Genomic DNA, 26,820 nt, shown 5'->3' on the forward strand with positions numbered 1-26,820 from the left:
TATGTTTACACAAAATGGAATGACTAGGAGTTCATTTATCCCTCAAAATATCCTAGGATTAGTATCTGGATCAAGACAGACTACAAGAATGTTAATATTTAGATCACTCTGTTGTCCCTTTACAGAACTGTTTTCACAGACCTGTAGTTTGACATCATGTCCTTTGCATATACTGTTTACCAAGAAATAGTTTCACTAAACTAGGTATATACTTATAGTATGACTACTGCCCTGAAGACACTGTCTTCTATATCATTCACTGTCCCTGCTTTCAGACTAAACTGCCAAGCACTGCTTCCTTTTCCTTATGAACAAAACACCTTATAGACCTGGTTGTGTTTCCCTGTGATCTCCTGACACCCACACAAGGGCCGAAGTTTAACTTTAGAATACTGCCAAGGGCTTACAAATGCATATCAATGTTATAACCAACCTTAACTCACTCTCAATATTTTATTTGTATTTTCCTGATTGCAATTAAAACTATTTTCATTTTCTTGTCCAATTGTGTGTGTGTGTATGTATATATGTATGTATTTCCCTGGAAACTACCTTTGTAGCAGATAAACAAACCAAAATGAGCAAAAAAAAGGTTAATAACCATTGGTTATTTTAATTCTTGAAAATACATACTTTGCAAAATACACAATAGTACTGAGTTCTGTAACTTAATATACAAACTAGAAAAAGATGTAAAAAACTGTAAAAAACACCTAGAGGGCTTCCCTGGTGGCGCAGTGGTTGGGAGTCAACCTGCTGATGCAGGGGACACGGGTTCGTGCCCCAGTCTGGGAGGATCCTGCGTGCCGTGGAGCGGCTGGGCCCGTGAGCCATGGCCACTGGGCCTGCGCATCCAGAGCCTGTGCTCCGCACCGGGAGGGGCCACAACAGTGAGAGGTCCGCGTACCGCAAAATAAATAAATAAATAAATAAAATAAAATAAAACAACACCTAGAACCTCCATAAAAAGCCTATTTTATTATTTCATATTAAAAGTAATCAATCTCTCCACAAAGCAAGAAGTGGGATTAGGGGTTGCTTAAATTAAGTTACAGAAAAATACATAAAAGTAACAAAAATAATTACATATTCACAGAATACTCCCAAATTTTCACTTTTAACAATATGAATTACATAAATTTTCTTTCCAAAAATATCTAAAATTCTATTTACTGTTACCAAAGAGATTAAGGTGATCACAGTTTTCTACCATTCAAATTGTAACAAAAATTTAAAGATAGAGTAACAGAAATATCAGCAAGATTAACAGCAGAGGCAGCCCAGCTTACAAATGGCCAAAAACCAAAAGACATTTAGAAAATCAATTGTTTGGAACTTAGAACCTACATTTGCCAAAGACACAATGCTATCCAGAAGTCTTAGATTCTTCAGCTCAGGCACACTGTATACTAATCCTGGAACTGGGAGAAACCACTTATCTTTCCAGATTTCAGATCTTTTATTTATGAAATGACACAAGCATCTGTCCTATTTAACTAAGATTAAAAATTAAAAATATGCTGCAAAATGTCAAGCACTGTATAAATATGGTGTTTTCTTATCATCTGATCCATAATGTAAATGAGATTGAACTACTATGCCCTGTTCTGACCCTCCTTTCTCAAGGTTCACTAAGTATAATAAAGAAGGGGAGGGACTTCCCTGGTGGCACAGCGGTTAAGAATCCACCTGCCAATGCAGGAGACAAGGGTTCAATCCCTGGTCCGGGAAGATCCCATATGCCACAGAGCAACTAAGCCTGTGTGCCACAACTACTGAGGCTGCGCTCTAGAGCCTGCAAGCCACAACTACTGAGCCCACGTGCCACAACTACTGCAGCCCGCGTGCCTACAGCCTGTGCTCTGCAACAAAGAGAAGCCACCACAATGAGAAGCCCGCACACCGCAACAAAGAGTAGCCCCCACTGGCCGCAATTAGAGAAAGCCCGCGCACAGCAACGAAGACCCAACGCAGCCAATAAATAAATAAATAATTAAAAGGGGGGGGGGAGAGTGTTGTGTCCCAGATGGTTTTGAGTCAGAAAATATCAGCAATTAACCAAAAAAGTTCCCTTTGATATTCAAAGGTCTCTTTCATTCATTAAATACACATCTTGCTGAATAATCTTAAGAATATTAAATAAAACTAAATGTGTGATATATAATTTAAATATTCTGATAACATATTATACTATCCCCTAAGGATATTAATTATCTATTTAAACCAATGCAAAGCCAGGAAATGATAACAACAGCAGTCACAATGATAATTATAACCTGTAACATCTGAACTCTTACTAGGGTCCAGGCACTGTTGTTCTAAGTGCTTTACATGTATTATTTCTTCCAATTAATTTTAACAGTAACTATGTGAGAAAATTACCATTATCACCATTTCACAGAAGAGGAAACAGAAAAGTACTTTCCTCAAGAACACAGGAATTTCAGTTCCTAAATCAAAACTAAAAGAGCAAAGCAGCCTACGAATAGTTGATAAGATTGGAAATACTCCTATAACCCATTAAAGAAAGAAAGAAAAAGATTGGAAGCCACTTAAAATAACTGAAAAACATTAAGGAAAACACCAAAATTTATAAAACTGATTAATCTTATTAAGAACCAATAAAACGTTTAAAATTTTTTTACATGTTTGCATTTGTTTAACTTCCACAATGAAAAATTAGACTTTCAGAATAATCTATGACATTAAGAACAAACTGGAAGAAAAAGTCTGAAAATATTACTTTAAAGTGAATGTCAGTAAGTTTTCTAAATATATTCAAGACTTTTAGTCTGGTTTCAGAGCCTGTGTTCCTCACTAATTAGCTATACGAAAAATTAGACAAAATTTTATTAATATAGGAAAAAACCCCAATTGTGTGCTCTTAACAAGTCACAATCATTTAACCTACAACATTTCTGTAGAACGGAAAATATGTGATTCTGCACCTCTGGCAAGCATACTCTTGCCTAGCAACAGAGTAAAAAAAATACATTATCAAACAACATTTAAAATAAGTCCAAGTAAACAGTACACATAATGTCAGCAGGCTGGCAGTAGATATGGGCATTTTAGAGAAATTATTTTATTTCATTTGTGCTTCTCTGAGTATTTTATAAAATGCTTATTACTACACAGAAGAACTTTCAAATGACTTTGTCATACAGTACATTGCATGATATATAAATATATAAACATTACTTAAGACTTAAACAGACATTTTCACTAAAGGATTCTCTTAGAGTCAGTTACCGAAACATAAGACTTTTGCAAATGTCGTGCGATTTAATGAGGTGTTCAGCCAATAACGCGATAAACTTAACATTTCAAAGATGAGCAAGATAAACTGTGTTAAAGCTACAAGCCATGCCTCTGAGATTTACAGTTTTATACTACAACCATTGTTATAACAATAATAAGCTATTTCAAAAACCAAAGTGTTATTGGTCCTAAGGAAAATTAGCTACATAAAAGGAACTTAGATTGCTTTATGTAGATTATGAATCAATGCAAACTCATTACTAACTGTAAAAATAAAACCCCATAATTCATGTAAAAGACAGCCTGTTAATTCAACTAATACTTCAATGCTTTTAGGTTAGAAGGTTTCCAAGTCTTCGGAAACTATGAACATTTTACTTATGACCACAATCCCTTATTCAAAATTCTTAAGTTCAAAACTTTGAAAAACATTAAGTTTTTGCTAGTGTGGAACATTAAATCAGTCTGCTGCAGATATATTAATCTTTTGATTACAGGATGCCTCAGATCCAGCTGAGGGTGTTATAAACACACTCTACTACTTTTCTAAAATCCAGAAAATCACATGGCCCCAAGGATTTTGAAAATGAGACTGTGTATATACACACATTCCAAATTAAGATGTTACCTGATATTCAGAATCCAGTCTAAACGAAGAGTCCCTTGAGTGATAGGTATCATTTAAACTACTTCCTCTGCTTCCAGACATCATCCTAGCACTTAAAGAGCTAGAGGGTTGAACAGAAATTCTTCTTGGAATCCTTGAAGGTTTAGACTCCATTCTTAATGTTTCCTGTGAAATGCAAATTTTGATTAATTGCCTTTTGGAAAACATGCAAACCTTTGATTCTTAATCCTCTCCTTAATGATCAGCTCAAATCAAGAATTAACCATGCAAATTAACCGAATGGTAAACTGAGATTATCATCACTCTCCTTCTACAGGCAGAGGTCTGAAGACCATCAAAGGTTCCCTATTGCCCATAAAATGAAGCAAACATGATAAAAGTGGTGATGAGAAACTGAGGTTTGTTGTTTCTAAAGCCTGAGCTCTTTTCCTTATTCAATTTCCTCTATATAAAATCCTAGGGACTTCCCTAGTGGTCCAGTTGGTAAGACTCCACGCTCCCAATGCAGGGGGCCCGCGCGGGGAAGTAGATCCCGCATGCATGCTGCAACTAAGACTCTGCATGCGGCAACTATGAAGTCCGAGTGTCACAACTAAGACCCGGCACAGCCTAAATAAGTAAATAAATAAAGTAAATAAGTAAATAAAATCCTACACGAATCAGCCCTTGACTCTTGTTATTCCTATTATGAATGTTCGATACTCACAGCATTAGCTGTACTGTAGTATCTATACATTCCCTAACACAATATGCTCTCACAGGACTTTGTATGTGCCTGCAAAGTCTATACATTCCCCATTCAATTCCTGGGCATAGTCTTAAAACAAGATCAAGTGTTACTTCCACTTTTTACATACTTTTTTAAAGACATCATACTACACACTGTAATTTGTTTTCCTGTCTCCCCTTCTCAAAAGTGAGAATAATTTCTAAGTTTTCTTCACTAAACATTCCTCAACACATGCCAAGAGTCACCATTAGCTATGCCTTATTTTTTAACTCTCTCTATAAGTGGATTCATACAACATGTACTCCTTTATGTCTGGCTTCATTTGCTCAACATTATATTTGTGAGACTAATTCTGCTGTTGCATGCAGTTGTAGTAAGTTCACTCTGATTAGTTTATGTAATATTCCACTGTATCAATACACACAATTTATTTGTCTATTCTACTGCAGATGGACACTGGACTGTTTCCAGTTTTAGGCTATTACAAGTAAGGCTGCTATAAAAGCATTAATTTTATAAATTAAAGAAAAACTTTTAAAGTTTTCTGGGGAAAGGATTTACAATGAGGCCTCTGAACAACTGAGATACCACCAGTCTTGAGAGTAAAAAGAGAAGGGCAAAAGAAAGTAACAGTAAAAAGAAATCACAATAATCTCTTCAACTCCTCCCAGTTACCCACTTTCAAGGTCAAAAATTATTCCCTTATTTTTCTGGTAGTGGATTGAAATTAAGGCAAGAAAAAAGTAATGTACTTCACTTGCCTAGATAGGTATATCTGCTGTATTAAAACCTTCAAATCTAAACATTTAAGTTAAAAATATCTAATTCACTTTCAACTCATTAACTTATCAACTAAGTTTTAGCATCATTCTACCTTAAAAGTTACTACAAAAGAATTTCCTTTTTCAATATCTGCCTCAAAAACAGGGTGTCAAGCAATGACAGAAAAGAGGATGAAGACGCAAAAACATCAACAAAACATATGGCCGATACTGCAGTAGGATACACAACAAACATGAAAAAGATATAACACAAGCCTACTATCAATTAAAATTATTCGACTAAGAGTATCTAGCTAATGAGAAACCAGAGTAAAAGCTACACTCTGGGACATGATTAAATCAAAGATAACTTATCAGAAAAGGTCTGTTTGAAGTCCCAGTTAAACATGACAAGGTTATCCTTATGCATCTGTTTTGGTCCCTCTTTCCAAAACCCCTATAAAATGACAGTCGATGAATCCAAAAGCTTTAACTATGAAAAGAATAGGAAAAGGGACCATAAAAGGCAAGAGATTTCAATGTTATATTTGGAAAATCCAAAAAAGTCGGAGGAGAGGTAGAGTAATTCAGCAGAAAGGATAAAAAATACACCCTAGGTACTTTCTAGAAAGAGGTAGGAACTGGAAACAAAGCAGTTGGCCTTAGCATCCTAGAAAGAATCAAGACCTGGAGATACAAGGTATCATAAAAAAGGGATGATGCATGGAGTTGCTGAATTAAAATCTGTACTTGGAGCAGTAAAACCCTCAATTCTCCCCCTAGTACCATTCTTCCGAAAACAGGATATTTATTCTCTGGAGAATAAGGATCTCCCATGTAACCCTCCCCACCCCCACCCAGGAAATATACAACCATCTCTGCAAAGGTTAAGTATAAGGAATAAAAGAAAATCTATATATTCAATGTTGAGACCCAAAAACTCTTTCCTGGTGCTGTTTTTACAATGCTGTCAGAAAACCAAACAAAATACCTGAGATAAAATTTCTGGATACTGACATTTGGAATGCTTCCAATTACACAGCTAGCCTGCCATTTGACCATCCTACCCAAAGCAAAGTCCACTAGTCACTAAGAGTTTCTAATCAGCTTTTTTTAGTGCTTCCCTCTAATAGACAAACATCAAGGATCACTAGGTATCCAAGGAAAACCTCCCATAAGACTAAAGTAAATAACAAAAAAAGGAACTTAAGAGAAAATCTGGGGAAAGGAGCTAATTAATTACTATCCTCAAAGGGAGCAAAAGACATTCATTCATAAAATAAAAACAGGATGCTTGAGAAGGCAATCAGTATAATGAACAGCTTGTGGAAATTCAAAATGTTACACACTTAAAAAAGGAATGTGATACACTAAAATAAACCAACAGAAAGGTTGGGACACCTCCCAGAAGTAGAAAATGTAACTCAAAAAACAGGAGAATTGTCCAGGGGAGTTATCGATCATTTGACGGTAAGTATGGTTACAGAAAGAGAAAAAAGAAAATAAGGTAGAGAAAATTATCAAAGAAACGAAAGAACTTTTCTAGAATTGAAGGACACAAATCTCCACATTCAAGAGTACTGGGCAGGATCAAAGAAAAAAGACCAACACTAAGTACCATTTATCATCTTGAAATTTCAGAACACCAGAAAGAAAGAGAAGATTCTATAATTTACAAGAATGGAAAAATGGGTCATATACAAAAGAAAAGTAATCAGAATGGCTTCTTAATTACAACTTTAAAAACTCTCAAGACAATAAAGCAATGCCTATAGTACTGAGAAAAAAATTTAGCATTGAACTCCTATCTAGCAACTAAATGTGAGGTGGAGAAAAGAGTATTCAGACATGAAAGATTTTAAAAAACTATTAAAAAACAAAACCATAGGAAGTTAGTTAAATGAAGAGCAGGTCCTAGGAAAACAGAAGTGTAAAGAATTAAAGAACCAGACACAGAACCCAGGAAACAGTTACAAAATTATGTGGAAAGCATAGGGAGCAACTGATCAAGACTGGAACAGGATCACAGAAAATGGATGCAAATTCTCAGGAAAAAATAGCATCATACGGAAACTATTTTGGCTCGTGGCAGAGATGATAATACAATTGGGAAAAAAATGCTGAGTACTTAGAACAAAAGGCAAATTTAATACATTAATTTTGTAACTTGGGAAAACAGAGCTATTGTTCAAGAAAGGAGATGCTGCGGTGTTTGGGTGAACTCTTTAATATTTATATAGTTAAGATAGTGTAAACATAAGATTACTGTATATCAATCTTGCTACAAACATGCTGTGTGATTGAGGTGGGTAGGGGAAGTAAGGACAATGGTGAATAAAAAAGCACATATATAATACTAAAAAATCATGAACACATCATTTAGAAATATGAAGGTAAATCCTAAAACAGCTAAAAGGTGAGGATTGCTGCCTATGGAAAGCGGGACTGGGAATGAGGTAAAGGGTGAGGCAAAGGACTGCTGTTTTCCTTTTAAGCAGAGATGACCATATTTCCTGGTTTGCCCAGACCAGTCCCAGTTTATGGCCAGAAAAGTCCTAATTTGTGCTCATTATCCTGGGACAATTATTAATAGTACTTGCGCTGTCTCTTAAAAGTGGCCTGGTTTGAATGACAAAGCATACAGTCACCTAACATAAATCTTTACTTCCTTCAGCTTTTTATAAATTCTATATATACATCCATATAAAAATTTTTATTAAAAAGGTGAATTATAAATTGGACATTTAAAGAAGGCATACGTTAGTAGAAAGAATACTAATGGTTAAATACTGACATGCAACAGCCCATAAAAGATTTAACAAGTAGCAAATTTGTTATTTTATCAAGAAGGCTCTACAAACACTAAACAAGGGACTGTATTTGTTGAGGATTTTAAAAGGGAAGATAAAATGTCTTTAAAAAGATACAGGTCTATAGATGGTTCTTTAATAACAGTGCTTCTTAATCATACCTCTCGTATTTTACTTTGATTATATTTGTACCCAATTCTTACTGCAGAATAAAACTAACCTAGTAGGAAATCTCTCAAAACAAAGCTCTTGGGAGAAAGCAAAGAGGCAGGGTCCTCCGAGAGCTATAATTTATACTGCATGAAACTATTTTTGGCAACTCCTCTACATAAATTGATTGAATTTTGACAATGTAGGTGTTACCAGAAAACTTATGTAATCTGGTTGTATAAGCTGTAGGTCAAAGCACAAAAAATAGAATAAATAAAATAAGCAGTCCTTGAAAAACTTCTACCAGACCACTTACAAGGTACTACAAGGCATCTTTTCAAGTTCATTCATTTAAGAAATAGTTTCTTACATGCTTAGTATGTGCTAGGCACATTAATTAATACTAAACAAAGGGACAGGGAGAGGGGACAACACTGAACCTACTAAGGTAATGACTATGAAGAAGCTGTAGTCTAGTAGAGAACAAACACAAATAACCATACAACTTAAACAGTTATAAGTGCTCTAAAGGAAAAGGTATAAGCCAGAAAAAAAGACTAGCAGGAAAAAAGTATCTGAAGCTCAATGCTTTTAACCAAGACTTAAAGAGTAAAAGCACAAAAAGTTCATATGCACAATCTTTCCTCAGTGGTCAATATAATAGCCTCTTACTTTCCTTTTGCCTCTATGTAGTTTCTTTAAATTTCTTTAAATTTGATTCTAGAGTTGGATAGTTGAACTGTCTTTCTAGTGATAAGATAAAAACTTATCACCAGGGCCTGGTTTATAGATGTGTGTCCACCTATGCTGACACATGGGACCCTGTGCTTGATTAAAAGCTCTACTGCTGACATCTTGAAATTATTAATACTTTAACCTTTGAACTTGTATTTTGTAAGTGAAGTCAGATAGGATAGTGAAGCATGAGCTTGAGAAGAAGAGATTGTACCTGTCTGCTATGCCTTGACACTCAATTTGCATACAGCCCTCATTGCTATGAAGCTTCCATTATTAACATGCTTAATTTTTACTCTCTTTGAGCCTCACTCAAGTCCTAGGCATGATGGATCCACTGGACTTGTGTGCTCACGTTCCTTATCAACACATCTATGTCTGAGTAAGCTGAGGCACTGACAGCTCCAAGAGGTCATTCCATTTCCATTCTTCAGAACTCGCTTCAACTTCAAATGCAGAAAGAAGGTAGAGGGGACAACACTGAACCTACTAAGATAATGACTATGAAGAAGCTGTAGTCTAGTAGAGAACAAACACAAATAACCATACAACTTAAACAGTTATAAGTGCTCTAAAGGAAAAGGTATAAGCCAGAAAAAAAGACTAGCAGGAAAAAAGTATCAAAGCCACAAAAATCTTATGATCAATATTTGAGATTTTTACTATATTGAACTTTTCAACTTGTGAAGATTCTCTGAAGCTGATATTTAACTGCTAGTTTACCCAACTAGTCTTAATATCACTGTTAAGTGTTCCCTTACCTTCAGGCATTTTAATAGTAATTGGCATGAGCAACAGGAGTGGAAAACAGATATTCATACCAACTCCAAAATTTATGTAGTCTTTCGTCTCATAAACCTGTGGCTTGTTACCTAGTAAAAAATTACTACATTTTTAATAGGTAATTTCATTCAGTTGGGCTTCCTAGGAAACCTCTGAAGAGTTCTTTAAAGCAAGTTCATGTTTTTGGTGGCCCATTAAACACTGTAAATCTTAACTTAAACTTTCTTAGTCTAGGTAAAAAGCCTCAAAGAATTCTCTCATTACCTGACATGCAAAGTTCTGTGCCCAATGCTATCTGCAAGTTAACAAGATCTCATAGTCTCATGTCAAATGCAACTGAAAACCTATCACACTTATACTAAAACAGACAAATTTAAATTGAATTTTACAATGTTTTTCAGCAAGACTTTACTTGAATATGAGGCCTACTCTAAGTAAACCAACAAAGTTTGTCTCTAATAATACCACACTAGACCTTGTCTAAAGAGAACTCATCATTAATCCACACATTTTCTTCGTTTCTATTTCACCCTACTAGTAACAGCACCACCCCCCAATCATACTTTCAACTGTTTTTCTACTACCGTAAAAGCAAAGTCTAAATTCTTTGCCCCAGTATCCAGAACTCTAACCTACCTTTTCCAGTTAACTTCCAACTACCACCTTAAAAAAAATCCTAGTTCCAGTTCACCCTGGTGGGGAGGAGGTGGCAGGAGTCTGCCTGCACGCTATACCCAGGAGACAGGGAGAAGGGCATAAATCTTGGGACAGCCCCACCTCTGAGGATCAGGCACACAGAGCCCACCTAAGACTGGAGAAGGATGCATAAAACATAGAACACCTCCTTTCACCATGAACTTTGCTCCAATAGGAAGGTGCAGCAGTTTACTGCTGAGGGAGTTACAACAGCTTTAGAGCCTTAGTGGTGCAGATGTGCAGGGCCTGCAGGAAGTTGAGGCTAGTGAAAGAATACTCAAAGAAATCCTCCAGTACTCCAGCCTCACACTAAGCACCATGCAGCAGCAATCCACTACTGCAATACTTTGAAAATATATAAAGCAATAATAAAGTTCAAACCCAGCTTAACTACAGACCAAACCAACTCAACCCACCACACTAACAGTGACAGAAGAGTATGTCCACATCCAGGCATCAAAATTATTGATCTCAGTCTCTACTATTCTTTTATTTCCACTGTTTCCCATTCAATCAAAAATTAAGACACAAAAATACAAGGAAAAAAAAAAAACAGTCCATCATCAAGAGATAAAAATCAACAGAACCAGATGAAGAGATGGCCCTAATGTTAGCAAACTGGGAAATTGATGCATTTACCAGTAGCCTAGGCAAACCTGAAAAACTAGGAACTGGGAAATAGGCTAGAGGAAAACTATCCAGAATGAAGTTTGGAAAAACAGATAATGGTAAATACAAGAGAGGATTTAAGAGACACTGAGGAAAGAGTAAAAAAACTACTGTACATTTAATTAGAGTTACAGAAGGAAAGAACTAGAGCACAGAAAAAATTTGAAGAGAAATTGGCTGAAGTGATTTGATCACAGTCAAGAAGCCCCCAAAAAACCAACTAAAATAATTAGCAATTACACTAATTGCTAGATTACACATTCATACCAGACTGCTAAAAATCATTACACTTAAGAAAATTCTGAAAATGCTATGGGAGCATTGAATGGGGATCCAAAAGTTCCAACAAGATGAGAAAGATTTCAGATGAGGTGTCATCTGAGTTGACCTTTGAAGATTGAAAATAAAAAAAGAGGAAGAAACATAAAGATGCTAAAGCATGTTGAAGAACTAGAAAATAGAAAATAATGTGTTAGGGATGAAAGCGAAGGCGTGGAAAAGGAGACCACGAAGGACTCTCAAGGAAATAAATACATAAGGTAGATTATATCCGGATTGTAAAGGCAATCTTGTGTCCTTTGCTCAGAAGTTTGTACTTTAATAAGGCAACAATTCTGAAGCTTTTTACAAGCAGGTTGTGTATTACTTTTCTCCCTAAGGACCCCAGAAATTAAGTTCCTGACAGGCAATTAGAGCTTTCAAAGATGAAACAATCAGTGGTCCAACAAAACTTCACTTTTGCCTAGCCTTAATAATAGATTTATATAGTTCCCTGAATTTCTTACAATTCTGAAAGTCAATAATTTTATTACCTTTGTGGTACCATGGGAAAGAAACCACTACTATAGGCTTTAGTAGGCTCAGTATCTACTAAAATTTTTGAGGCAGCTAAAAACAAACCACCCACCCACGCCCCAAACTAAGGACAAGTTATTAGGAAGAGACACAGTGGCTCCAAACAAATTAGTGAGAGCCAAAATATGGATAGAAGGTAGATTCAGAACATCCCAAGTAGAAAGGAATGTAATGGGGGTGGGGGTGGGATTGGATTATTCAGCATACTGATGAAAAACATTTTTCTCTTTATTTATTTGCAGGGAGTTGGGAGTGGAGGACAAAGAATCACACCAAGATGAGTTGGTTTTAAAAAACAGGTAGCCTGAAGTACCCAAAAGAGGTCTAGAAGCATGCTAGAAATAGTTCTGAAAACCCAGGAGCGCAATCTGGGCTAACTGATTTTCAATCACTTACACTGATTTTACTTTTTCCCATACACATATGCTACCTCCTTGCCTTCTGCTTGAACTGTAACTTCTATCTCATCACTCTTGGTAGCCCCGCCCCCCCACTGAATGTCTAATTAGTAGAATTTAGGGCACTATGAAAAAGTAAACTGAAAAACTTCAGGCAGTATAGGAAAACACTTGGAACAAAGGAGTTCTACACATTACTTAAGAGTAAAGTTTTTTCTGAGCACCGCCATAAGTTGTCTACCAAATAGGACCTGAATTTTTGTTTTCTACCAAATTTGGAAAGCTGTTAATTCCTAAATAGCAGAGCAACGCTCAAAGGTTTTTCGATGATTCTGCTTATAAAGGGATCTCTCAAATAACATGTATCCTCTCAGATCCTCTCATGTGATCCTCTACAAATCACTGTGTCCCCTTCCTACAAAAACAGTCTTGTTCAGGATCTGTCAACAGTCACATAGTAGTCATAAAGCAAATGACCAGACAAACAAAAAGGCTCCAGCCCCATTCATACTAACAAACAGTACAACCTACACCTAAGACTTTCCCTTTATTTTAAAACTATTCATTAACAAAGGTTCTTTTTCCAAAACAGGAAACAGGATAGGCAAGATAAATTAAGCACTGCCCAATTTTTAGCATATGAGCCAACTTCTAACTTTTGTAAAAACATAATATTTGAGAATGCTAGCTTTTAAGTCTGTCCCTTACTTGGTGTGACTCTAGCCTTAACCTAATGCTTAATTTCTTCACCTAGAAAATGGGAATAATAATAGTACCAACTTTACAGGTATATCATGAGCTTTGCTGGCACACAGTATATAATCCTCAAATACCAGCTATTATTAAGCAATACCATCAGATGTTAAAAGATTTTCATACAAACAGCTTAGTAGGCATTATTTTGGCTTTTTCATTATTTGAAATTTGTCTTTAATACACAGTGAAAAGACTTTTTAAAATCATTCAGATTTATGTACAGTAGAATACTTGCTGCTGAGTAAAGAAAACGTACATACCTTACATAAGTATATGCATACGAAATTGGGGAAAAAATAGCCATTATTCACATTTTACTGTACATCTGGGTGGGTTTTGTTTTCTTAACTTAGTTTTCCAAAACTTCTTTAATGTATTTGACCTAACTTTGATAATTAAGGGAAAGTTACTGGCAGAAGAAAAGATTTTTTTTATCTTACATTACAATAAAATCTATAAAGAACTCCTAAAAACAATTCCCTTTATAAATTGTAGTACTGCTAGTTTATACCCCTTAGTATCTGTATACCACAAAGGAAGTAGTAAATACTAAGCAACAGAGTACTATTCTATTCTGGTAAATAATAAATGGAAAATAAGGTCAAAATCACTTTGCAAAGTGGAGTTTAGATTACCTGAGTACGCTTAAAAAAAATTTTTTTTTTACTATGAAAAAATTTCAAACTTACACAAAAGTGGAGGCAATAATAAGCCTCCAGAAGCCAAACAACATTCTTCAACAATTATCAACATTTGACTACTTCACCCTCCTCTATTTTAAAGCAAATCCCAGTGATGACATCCTTAAGAATGTCTGTTCTTAAAATATTCTAAGCAACCTGTGGTAATTACAAAGTATGGCTACAAAGCCCTCCCAGCTGAATACCCACACCCTTTTGCATTGTCCTCTTGCTGGTCTGCCCAGGAGGAGGTGGAATCTATTTCCCCACCCCCTGAGTGTGGGCCACCTTGTGAGACTTACTTTGACTAAGAATACACTATGACATTATATGATTTCCAAGGCTGTAAGAAGTCTTATAGCTTCCACTTTCACTCTCCTGGAATGCTGTCTTGGGACCCCCATGTCATAAAAGACCACACTAAGCAAAGCCTCCACGTTTAACCAACACCAAGTGCCAGAAATGTGAGTGATGCCATCTTGGACGTGCCAGCCTGAGAAATCCTTCAGCTGAATAACTGATACATGAGTGAACCCAGGGGAAACCAGAAGAACTACCCAACAGGCACAGAGAACTGTAAAAACACTGTAAACAGTAGTTTTAATCCACAGGGTTTTGAGGTGCTGCGTTACGTAGCAATAGAGTAAAGCTTTGTAACTTATTCCTACAATTATCATTATGAAATGATATGTCTTATGAAAAATCTGATTCGATTTCAGGGTCTAACTTAGACTTCGTCTTTAATATCCAGGGGAGTTACAGTTACTGAATTACCAAAAGCACAACATTACTATACAATAAATTCATGGCATTAAGACCACAGTTATCATAGAAAATACCAATGTATTTCAATAGCCAATAATCTTCCAGAAATATAAAACACAGTTACAATTCCTTTATTTACCTCTATTTGGTATATCCTTTTGTTTAAAAAATCTGCTTCTGGGAAAAAAATTTTTTTTTCTTAATGGGAAATCCTAGTGTTTTATTGATCCTAGTGAACATGGAGACATGAAAACTAAAGGTAGTCACATAAGGAAAGCACTTGTAAAGCACAGAACTTGTGGGGTCTTTAAAAAAATGCCTTGATTTTCAGCTGACAAATATTTAACACATAAAGATACAGCCAGGTCTTAAAAAATACTATCAATAACTAGAAAAAAGTTCAACATCTCCATGAGAAAATAGGACTATGATGTTAAGTCTACGTTAGAATACTTTGAAATAATCTGTCCTCCTTTGAAGTGTATTTAATCTGTGTCAAGTTTCAATCTTCATTCCATAACTGGAAACCATTTTAGAGTTATTCTGAAAGTGGGAAACACGTTACACTGAAGTGCAATGATCATAATGAAGAGATGAAAACTAACTTTTAAGGTTCAAAATATGCCTTCTTAAAGTTATTGACAAAAGTGGGAATATGACAGTAGGTAATTTTAAAACCAGGTGTTCAACTTGTCTAACCAGTAGAGCCAGAGAAATACATTTGAGAACAAGAAAAACCAGTTTTCACCACATGAGTCTGGACCAGAGAAGAAAAGTTAAAAATTAAGATCATGAAAAGTAAAACGCAGCCAACTCTCAAATTATAATTTTATCCTGCTCCCCATTTCTGTGTTCATCTTATGATTAGCAAGTGTATTAAAAATCGAATTTCTGCAAAATAATAATTGTGAGAAGATAAATTATTTCACTATAATTCTGCTTTAGTGAATTCAAGTAGATCTTAGTAAGAACTCAAAATCTTTACTCAGTTTTAAACTGTAATTACACTTATGTGATCAGTTGTTGATTAAGTTATTTAACAGCTAAAACGTTCATTAGTTAAGTTTAATTTGTTGGTTAAAAATGAGGTTTGATATAACCTTGTGCATTTCACTTATGCATTCCCCACTGTTCTTTATTACTAGCACTTAATTATCTGTAGTAACAGAAGGATGTATCAGCATAGATAATTTAAAATCATTTTTTATTTGGCTTAGGGACACAACAGCTCTCACAACAGCTCTTTATTCCCAACAGCATAGAGCACTAACTTTCAAAAACAGTACTGAAGGTCTTTCATGTCATGCTCTAACCCTCCATTCAATTGTTTCAGCTATGCGGAACAAACTGTATATTCCTAAAACAAACCATGATACCATGACTTTCAGTTTCCTTATCAAACTCCTAATCATCCTTCACATCTCAGTTCAAGCAATACTTCCTGTAAAAATTTTCCCCAAGATCAAACACCTCTTCTCTGTGCTCCCACAATACTACCATATATCAATACTTACACTAAGATAATAGCAGTTGTTGTTTATACATTAGTCTGATGATTAAATTGTGAGTTGTGGAAGGTAGAAGCTGTGTCAACCTCCTTCTTGTAATGTGAAGCCCTAATCTAGTAGCTAAAATACAACAAATAACAAACTTTCAAAAATTTTTACATTATTTGATAGTTTTACACCATTACAATTATTTTCCTAAAATTAAGCGGGCAACTCTTGAACATACACCAGATGAACAGCTGTGTGAAATGGATATGTAGCTGGTTAAAAACTGGGGCCATAGATGTCTTTTTATGTTCAAGCTGATTATCTGACACCTTCACATAGAACATATGTGCATGTCTATATAGGGGCATCTTTGTGCTTTACCTGGGAAATTAAGCTCTCTTACCAATGTGACAGAAACAGAAATTGCCTGTACTTAAATAAGCAGGAATTTTTAACCATTCTTATTCATGACATTTGACCCAGCACACAACTTCGGAAAAAAACTCAGGACTATGCTTACCAACCATGCTGATATCTGTGGTATAATTCAGGGCAAAAGAAGAGCTGCAAAATGTTCTTATCTAAAAACATTTGTAGTATAGAACTTATATAAGTGTATATTATTGTGTGTGTTGAGAAGCAGTCAGTACTCTGTGAGGGACATATTACAGGGAGAGTAAAATTCGAAGAATGCATGAATATAAACAACTGGACTTAGTATCATTTCCAACTGCTTACATTCATCCAAAGTTCATTCTGCAAGTATTAGGTCCCCCAGCGTGCTGACTGCTACACACTACTTCATCTAATTTAATCCTCATTTCAACTCTAGGAAGAGGTTAAATAATTATGGCGAAATCAAGACTCAAACCCAGAGCGGCCTCTAATGCCTCCTACGCCACTGCTGTTTCACAAAACGCTGTAGAGCTGTAAATCAAATACTGACCCCATTTCTGAAACACAATTTTATCTCACGGAAAAGAAAAAATCTAGTTACAGTGTGTGTCTGCTTTTTTAACAACAGTATACCATTTGATTTTAAATCAAAAATTCATCTTTAACCATATCTCTTAGTCCTAGACAGAAACGAACAGATAAGAGAAAGAAAAGGGGAAATTTTAAAATTATTTTATTAAAGAAAAAACAAAACCTAAAACATCCTACAAAACCGAAAAAAAATAATTCAATTCAATTTCACTTGGTACCTTTGCTCTTAATAGCGCCAAACGACAACGGTCGTGATCAATGTACTACCGAGAGAGGGATATTCCCCATATATTTATATCTGTTCGTAGGAAAAAAGAATTGTAGTATTTTTGCTGTGTGTACACATTCATCTTCTCTACGCAGTTTCAACAAAATGAGGGAGTACTGTATTCAACTACTAGTGCCTTCCATATTTCACTTCTTACGCCAACAGGTCCGTTTTTATACATACCACCACCTAGTTCAATTTGATAACATACAACTTACCACGTATTGTGGTAAGGAATCCCAAAGTATCACGATACTCAAGATCTGGGACGATCAATGAGCAAGCCTTTATCCCATCTAAGGGGCTGGCAACGTCCCTTCAATTCGAACCTGGGTTGGCAGAGCCCTAAGCCTCCCTGTCTTCAACACCTCGCTCATTAAATACCTCACTCGTGACACTCCCGGCCCGCCCCGGAGGACCGTCCTCACCCCCGTCGAGGAGGAGGTAGCCAAAGGCCAAAACAGGGCTCAAGCCCCTTTCCCTCGCCCGCCGCACGTCCACAAGGAAGACGCACAGCCTGCCCCCTCCACCCGTCACAAACTCCAACACGGGACGAAAGGCCGCCGGCAGAGGATCCGCGGTCCCGGATCAAGCTCCTCCGCCCCGATTCTGAGAGGAACGAGGCGGCCTCCGCGTCCCCAGGCTAGCACATCGTTTCCTCCCCTCCCCCACCCGCGGCCTTTACAACCCCCTCCCCGAGAGGGAGAAGCCCGAGCTCCGCAGCTTATTACCCCTGCTCCAGAGCTGGCACTGAACAGGGCCCGTCCCGCTTCCAGCGATCACACCGCCGCCTTCCTCCTCGGAGTTCGAGGCCTCTAACAGAGGCAGAAAAGTCGGCCCCGAATCACAATGGCGCCCGCCCGACTCCCGGATCCGGCGCAGAACCAGCCACCACCGTTAAATGCCCCTCCCTTCTCCTTCCTCCACTTCGCGGCCTCCCCCGACCTCTCGCGAGAGTGGTGGAGCTGAGCGGATCCGAGAGCTGCGAGCGGGCTCGACGTACCCCACCGCGGGGTGGTGCTCTGACTGCGACAACCGTTGAAGGGCTGCCTCCGGGGAGGCAGCGAGGCGCCACCGGTAAGCGGCTGCGGCTGGTCGGCCATCGGGCTGGTGGCTGGGCCGGCGAGTGTGCGGGCCGCGGGAGCGGGGCGCTGGAGGCCCGGCCCTGGTTGGCCGCCGTCGCCTGCCTGGTGAAGGGCTCAGATCCAGCCCTGCCGCTCCCCAGCGTCCAAGTCCGCGCCGCAGTCTCTTGCCCTCTCCGGCAAACCTGCAAGGCCCACTGCTCGAAATACCGCCCATCTTTTTTTTTTTTTTGGCGCTTGGTGAGTGGCGCAGTGAATGTTTATTGACTTGAATCAAACACTGCCTTTCCGACCTCCCCTCCTCCTATTCCCTGCCCGCCCTAGGTGGTGGCAGCGAGCTCTCCTCTTTAAAGGCTGGAGCTCATTTGTCTGGGACCTTTCGTTCCTTGCGGTAATTCGGTGTTGGTGGTGGTGTACTTTTGCAGTCATGTCTTAAATCGTGATACTAATCTTTGGTAGTGTAGCTACAGATTTTCCAGTAAAAATGCATCCATTTAGAAACAGGGAGGATAATTGTGAGGTAAATGGTCTGATGAGAATGAAACGAAACCTTCAAAGAGCTATAAATGTGGTGAACGAAGATGTAAGTGAATACTAATGAATAAAAGGGAGTAGGTTAGAGGAAAAAGCCACAGTTTCTGTGGATTTAGGTGATATGTGGGTTTTGAATAATGTATCAAACATATAAGTTCTTCACCGGTGAAGATAAGTTATTGAAACTTGGAGGCATACTGATGACAATTGATTTGTAAACTGACCTGTTTTATTGGGTTGTTTAAGCAATTCATTGGATCCAAATAATTTCAATAAATGAAGTATGAAGTTTATGTGTATTTCTTTGTCATTTCACTTGGAGAGTGTGCACTATCAGTATCATCTCTATTTATTTCGCTCTGTCTTGGGGACTAACAGACTGTCCATGCTTCACTATTGTAAATTGTAAAATACTAAAGATCATTATTATTTAAAGTTGGCATATAAATGCCAGTGTAACTTTTAAAAATGTGAGTTGAAGATTAACCATCTGGTGTGAGATAAAGTGAACAGAGATTAAGTTTGAGAAAATTAATTTACCCTGTATAGAAAACTGATATTTTTCCCCCAGCCTGTTTGAGTGTACCTGTAGCATTGTGGTTATGGGTATACACACCCTGAAGCATCAGACTGCATGGGTTCAAATCCCAGCCCAGCCTCTTACTACCTTTGTTGTCTTGAGCAATTCTTTAACCTTGCCAAGCCCAGGTTTCCTGTAAAATGGAGTTAATAAGAATACCCATAACCCACAAGGTTGTTGAAAGGATTAAATGAGATAATGCATCAGTTCCTGGAACATAATAAGCATTCCATAATTGTTAGCTATTACATTCCTTGTCTAAACCACTACTAATATTATCTTCCTGGGGCTTATTACATAGGTCCCTTAAACATCTTCTGAAGTACATTGTACGCTAGGAGGAATGACTGCACTATTTTCCTGAGCTATGGCAGTCAGACTTGGTATAGGTGACTTCTCTACAGAAACCCCAAACCTGGTAAGGATGGTTCAGATTTTGGCAGATTGTCGCTTCATCCCCACCCAACACTGATAATATCAGCAGAGGTGAGTGTGCCACCAATTTCCTATGCTAAACAGAACTTCCAAATCAGTTTCTTGTTGATGCTAGTAAATAAAGACCACTAATAAGTATTTTTTTAAGAATTATTAGTTGATATTGTTTTTAAATGTCCTTTCTCTGATTTGAGTTTCCAGATAATTATCATTATCAGCAAATAATTATTAAGATTTTCTACGTTAAAGACAGTTTGATAACAGATTGTAGATACAAATAGGTATGATAGTGACTATATTTTCTGAACTTAAAATCAGGACCAATGATTTGATGGCAAATTATTTGATATTAGAACTGTTCTGACCAATTTAGACCCCTCAGTTGCCTTTTTTTGCACAGAGTTCCCCCACTTGACCTTCCTTTGCTGAACTTTTTATGCTTATGACCAACTCTGACATACTTTTTTGTATCTAAATATCTTTGTTCACCACTTGCCACACCAACCCATTAGTTTCCATTTCCGAACTTGACTTCTCTAAATTAAGGTCTTCTTTACTATTATTAATTTATCCCCTTTTACTTTATAAATTTGTCATTTGGCCATGATCATAACAACCCTTTACTCTTATGCTTAAGTATTTCTTCAGCCACTTGATAGGTTAGAATTCTCTTTCAGATATTGAATTTCAAAGTTCCTGTTTTCCCCACATTTTAACATTTACAACCTAACCTTCCAAGAAGCTTCTCTATGGTAAGGGTAATTTTATAGATATTCTCCACTTTGCATAAATGATGTGATCTTGAAAAGATGTGATTATATTTGCTTTTTGTAAATCAAATTAATTTAAATGTAGGTTATTTCTTAAACTTTTGAGGAACAGAAGGTAATACCTGGGATGAAATAAGAGTGCTTATTTGGGGGCCCCTAAGTTGAAAACAAAGGATGCGAATTCTTCTTAAACGGGAGTTTTATTAATCTCTGGAGAAGGGAACCTTGTGGCATAAACCAAATTGAGGCTCTACTATTTAAAGTTATAGATAACTTTAAGTGTATGGTACTTATTATTGAAAAATAGCTATAGATTGAAGACTCTGTCTTCAAAGGAATATGTTACTTAAAAGGTCCTTTGCTTTAAATCTTTGATGTAAAAAATTCTTTTTACCAAAAATAATAAACCCCTGATTTAGTGAATTTTAATTTTCCCCTTATCAAGTTCAATTGAAACGTACCCCATTTAATAAGTGAGCATCCAAGACATGCTGTTGGTTCACTTCTGTTGGATTAGAAGCAATAACTTTCAATCCCTAAAGCCAATAGGTAAAACAATATAAAAACAAATAAAAAGAATACCATCTTGAATCCTTCTCTGAGAAACTCTTTCTTACGCTTAAGCTATGGTCTAGATCTCACTGGTTCTAGAAAAATTATTCCAGCTCACATTGCTGCTCCAGAACATCTGGCCTGGTCAGGAACAATTCTCAGCTTATGGAGCACTTGGAATCCATGTGTGAAACACCTTTCACACTGCCTGAAACATGGAGTTTTTAATAAAAGCAACTATCTTTTATTATCGATAGTACTAAAGGTTGGAAAACTATGGTACAAGGCCAAATGTGATCCACTACCTGTTACTGTAAATAGTTTTACTGGAACACAACCAGGTCCATTAATTTATGTAGTCTTTTTTTTTTTAATTTATATAGTCTTATCTGTGTATGTCAGGGTTCTCCACAGAAACAGAACCAATAGTATGTGATACCTAACTATCTATCTACCTGTCTACCTATCTATCTATCTATCTACAATTACTATACAAAATATCTTCACTACAATGCCTAAATTAGCATATGATTAAATAACTCGATACTCTGGCCTCCCCAATTTAACCACAAAATTAACCATCGAAGTCTGTGACTGCTTTTGCCTACAGCGGCAGAGATGAGTAGCTGTGATAGAGATGATATGGCCCAGAAAGCCTAAAATATATTACTATTTGGTTTTTTCATAGAAAGTTTGTTGACCTCTGGAATAAACCATAAAACCAGATTGAAGTGACCCCTGTTCCTTTAATGCTGTCAAGCCAAACACATACATAACAACTTCAGATTGATAATAATCAAGGACTATGCTCGGCCTCCATGGCCACTTTGGACTGTATTTTGTGAGAATGCAAGCAGAAGAGCATCTAAATACTGATATGAATTCCTTGGATATGCCCTCTGGCAAGTTTGGTTGCAACGTCCTTTTTAATCTTAATTTTTTTTTCATGTCTACATTTGTGTACAATTTTATAACAATGTAGGTATGTGATTACATCGTACATATTAGCTATTTTAGTACAGGATGGTTCTTTTGCTTTTTTCCCCCTTTTTCTTTTCTTTTTTTCTCTTTTCTTCCCTTATAATTTCCTTTTTAATTTGGCTCTCTTACCCATATTTACTACTCCATAAACATTCTTGAAAAATTAGCGAGTATCCTTCTGCATTTTTTTCTGCAGTCATACAATGTTGAAGGAATAGTTATTTAACACACACACACACAGAGAAATACTCATATAGAAATTTTTTTTACCATTTATTTTATAAAACAGCATCAAATTTCAATGTGCATATTCATCTTAATTTTTCAATCAAAAGTACCTTTTTCTTTAAATCCCTATTTATATTGGTTGTTTATCCTTTCGTTTCTTTTTTTAAAATAAATTTCTTTATTTATTTATTTTTGGCTGTGTTGGGTCTTCGTTGCTGTGCCCAGGCTTTCTCTAGTTGCAATGAGTGGGGGCTACTCTTCATTGCGGTGCACAGGCTTCTCACTGTTGTGGCTTCTCTTGTTGTGGAGCACAGGCCCTAGGCGTGAGGGCTTCAGTAGTTGTGGCACACGGGCTCAGTAGTTATGGCTCGCAGGCTCTAGAGCACAGGCTCAGTAGTTGTGGCGCATGGGCTTAGTTGCTCTGTAGCATGTGGGATCTTCCCAGACCAGGGCTCGAACCCGTTTCCCCTGCATTGGCAGGCAGATTCTTAACCACTGTGCCACCAGGGAAGTCCTATCCTTTCTTTTTGATGTCATAGATATTACTACTCTGTCCTTCCTTCACAGTGTTTTTTCAACCCTATCATGTGTCTGTTGACTTGCCATTTATTATCTTTTGCTATAGATATGTTCTTATGGTAAAATGTGTCTGTGATTTCTTTTATAATTTTGGGGTTTGTATCTTAGCTTAAAAAGTATTACCTATCCCTAGATTGTATCATATAATATCCTAGATTTTTCTAGACTATGTTTAATTAAACTCAAATCAATGTTTGTATATGGAATAAGATAGTAGGATCTAATTTTATTTTCTTCTCAAAGGATAGCCAGTTTTGCCAGTAGCATTCCTTAAATAACCTATTCTTTGTGATTAGGAAGACTACTTTTGTTATACATTGACTTTTCAGATTTCTACTGGATTTATTTCTGGATTTTCTATTTTGAAAACAGAACTATTCAGAACTATAAACTATAAACTAAACAGAACTATTTAGAACTATAGTTTATAGTTCTAAATATTGTTTTGCTCCCTTTTGAATCTTTTTCATATATCAATACTGTTCTGCATTTCTGTCACCTACCTATTCAATTATAAGGAATGGTAACTATTTCCTTCAGAATCACCCAATATACTTAACCAGCTTTGCATTATACAGTGCATGTTATACTACCAAACTGCCTAAGAATTATCTTAATTTCTTTTCCCACTATTCTTGTTTCCTTTTCTCAGCAGTTTGCTAAAGCCATTGAATATACTTCAGTTATCTAAAAACATCTCATCAATACTTTTGTATATCATAATAATTTTTAAAAAACGATATACCTACGCACATACATACTATTCAGTTTCTTAAATCACCCTGTTCTCTATCCCAGAGTCCAACCTAAGTTTTCTACCATGGAGCCTTAGTCACTCTTGATAAGTTGGCTATTTGTACCATGGACAATATAGAAGAAATCCTACATTTTCTCTATTATGTCATCATAAAAGTTATGAAAATGGTGATGTGCTTTAAATCTTTCATGTAGGTTTAATGTTTGTAATTCTTAGCTTTAGCACATCACACAAACGTGGTGCTTGTTGATTTTTCTTGTGGTTTGAATATTCTCTTCAAAGCTAAGAACTCTGTACTTTAATTAATTATATTTTAATTCAGTTTTTAGAAGATATTAATTCAGTACTTTTTTTGTTTTGTTTGCATACTGTTAATTTTGCCTAAATTTGTGGGAAGGCTTTTCTCAGGAAAGTGATTGTTTCATTGTTTTCAAGTCCATTTAGTAAGATATTTTTAAATCTTATGAACTTTATCTCAAATAGTTACTTGAATTGAAAGTTTTGGGCATGTGTTTGCATATTAGCGTCATGGGATTTGAATGAAAATATAAATTTAATGAATATTTGGTTTCCTTTATGTCTTTTAACAGTCTTATAAATAAATGATATTACCATTTTGTTAGACTTTACTTCCTTAGGTTGTTTGATAATCAAATGCTTTTCTGATACCTTAATTTTATTACTAGTCATAGTAATACAGATTGCTAGAATACTTCTAAAATACAATTATTTTTGTGAAGTTGTATATCAGGATTTTAATAGGCCTTATTAATAACTTTTTATCTGAAGAAATAAGATATTAATCAAAGTACAGCATTAAAAATTAATTGAGTAGATGAAATATGTATCTAAAAAGTTTGGGAAAAGAATTTAATGTTAAATTTAAATAATTCTTATTGATAATGTCCAGAAAGGAAAATGTTAGTATTTAGTCTTACCTGTGCTTGGAAGAAAGCCACGTAGAAACTATTACCATTTCTTCTCTTTGTTGAAAGAAAAATGTATACAAAGAAGTAAATATTACTACAAAACTTCTAAATGAACCAAAGTAGGAGAAAAGCAACTCTTAGACATTGATAGAAGTATTGCCCTATTTAGATTTTTCTTGCTGTCAGAACCACATTTGGAATTTAAGCTTTGTTCACAGCAAAATTGGCACAGACTATCTTTGCAATACTCCTAACTTACTATTACTTTTTTTTAATTTGGCTGTGTCAGGTCTTAGTTGTGGCATGCAGGATCTTCGTTGCAGCACGCAGGATCTCTTGTTGCAGTCTGCAGGCTTCTCTCTAGTTGTGGCACGCAGGCTCTAGAGTGCATGGGCTCAGTAGTCACAGTGCATGAGCTCTCTAGATGTGGCAGGTGGGCTCCAGAGCACATGGGCTCAGTAGTTGCCACACGTGGGCTCTCTAGTTGTGGTGCATGGGCGCTAGAGTGTGTGGGCTCAATATTTGCAGCGCACAGGCTTAGTTACCCCGCAGCATGTGGGATCTTAGTTCCTCAACGAGGGATTGAACCTGCATCCACTGCACTGGAACGCAGATTCTTAACCACTGGACCACCAGGGAAGTCCCATTCCTAACTTATTTTATGCAAGAAAAGAGTGTGTCATGGAAAAGAAATGAACAAAAATTATTAATATAAGGTAGATGAAAAAAATTCCTTTTAAGACAAATAGAATGTGAAGTTGATTTTTAGAATACAGATAGAATTATTAAAAATTTTTTAAGTAGTAGTAAGAAAACATTTCCCCTTTTTTCTGAATTAAAAAAATTAGAACTTAGCATTCCATCACCTCCTGCAGATGAATGAGTTAATTACCTTTATTTATAAAAAACAAATGACTCAGGTCTCCAGTCCTTAAGAATGGGACCATGTATTTCTGTTAAAAATCAAGGAATAGTTGTTCCAGTTTCCACTTTCACATAAGGAGCCTGGAAGTCCTCCGTCTACCTTAACAACAAGTAAAAAGCTGAACAGACTGAAAAATCAATAACTCTTTATGGATCCATAAGAGAGGGAAGAACAGAGGCAAACCTCTACCCCCAAGACTGGAGAAACAGACAGGCATTTGAATACAGGGAGTTGTGGTTTATGGGAGGAGAGACTCAAGAACTCAAATCACCACAGGAAACAGGGCCAGGTAGGAAAACCGGAACTGTAATTGATGAATTGCTGGAGGCTCAGTGTGGACAACTCTAAGAGTTTAAACTCCAGGGAGACCCAGTCACAGGGGGCGCCCCACAGTATTGTGAGGTTTACCTCCAGGAGCTCAACCAGATTTCCACAATAAATATCAAAGAAAAGTTCCATCAAGCTTCTGGCAGGGAGAGAGGAAAAGGAACCATTTTGAAATACACCACAGCATTCTACTCTTTTTTTTTTTCTTACAAGTATCCATTCTTTATTTTTTTTTAGCATCTTTATTGGAGTATAATTGCTTTACAATGTTGTATTAGTTTCTGCTGTATAACAAAGTGAATCAGCCATATGCATACATATATCCCCATATCCCCTCCCTCTTGCATTCTCTTCTTAACAAACCCTGCCCTCAGGGGGAACTAGTTAATTACAGCCTGACCTGCTGAGGTATTATCAGAACCTAAGTAACCTTGGGAAGAGAAATAACCAACTCTAGCCATTTTGTCCCACCTAAGGGGATAGAAAAAAACTAAGAAACTCTTGTGAAGTTCATAGTCCAGAGGCATAAGCTCACTAAAAGACTGAGACCTAACCATAGGACTGTAGAATGCTTCCCATCCCCCCATGCCTTACCACTACATTAATAAAGGCCTATTTATGGCAGTTCCTTTTACTCAGTATATTGTGTCTGGCTATCAAGAAAAAAATTACAAGGCATACCAAAAGGTGAAAAACATAATTTGAAGAGACAG

The 26,820-nt window shown here is 36.6% G+C and overlaps 2 protein-coding genes across 6 annotated transcripts in view; one reads left to right on the forward strand and one right to left on the reverse strand.

The window, feature by feature from the left end:
• The window catches only part of MARCHF7 (membrane associated ring-CH-type finger 7), a 34,358-nt gene extending 30,304 nt beyond the window's left edge, over positions 1-4,054 (reverse strand). For all 5 annotated transcript variants that reach the window (XR_002644025.3, XM_022569839.3, XM_089916020.1 and 2 more), the window contains exon 1: positions 3,890-4,054. Coding sequence is in view for 4 of the 5 variants with exons in the window: in XM_022569839.3 (XP_022425547.1) it covers positions 3,890-4,042 (153 nt within the window). In the remaining variant the exon portion in view is untranslated. The remainder of the gene's footprint in view (positions 1-3,889) is intronic.
• Positions 4,055-17,840: 13,786 nt separating this feature from the next.
• BAZ2B (bromodomain adjacent to zinc finger domain 2B) overlaps positions 17,841-26,820 on the forward strand; it is a 385,114-nt gene continuing 376,134 nt past the window's right edge. Inside the window, exon 1 of the mRNA XM_089915998.1 lies at positions 17,841-20,110. The gene's annotated coding sequence lies outside the window, so the exon portion shown is untranslated. The remainder of the gene's footprint in view (positions 20,111-26,820) is intronic.

This window comes from Delphinapterus leucas, chromosome 8, assembly GCF_059928025.1.
Source record: "Delphinapterus leucas isolate spDelLeu-1000000601 "Yukka" chromosome 8, BTC_Dleu_Yukka2, whole genome shotgun sequence".
In the NCBI taxonomy this organism is placed as follows: domain Eukaryota; kingdom Metazoa; phylum Chordata; class Mammalia; order Artiodactyla; family Monodontidae; genus Delphinapterus; species Delphinapterus leucas.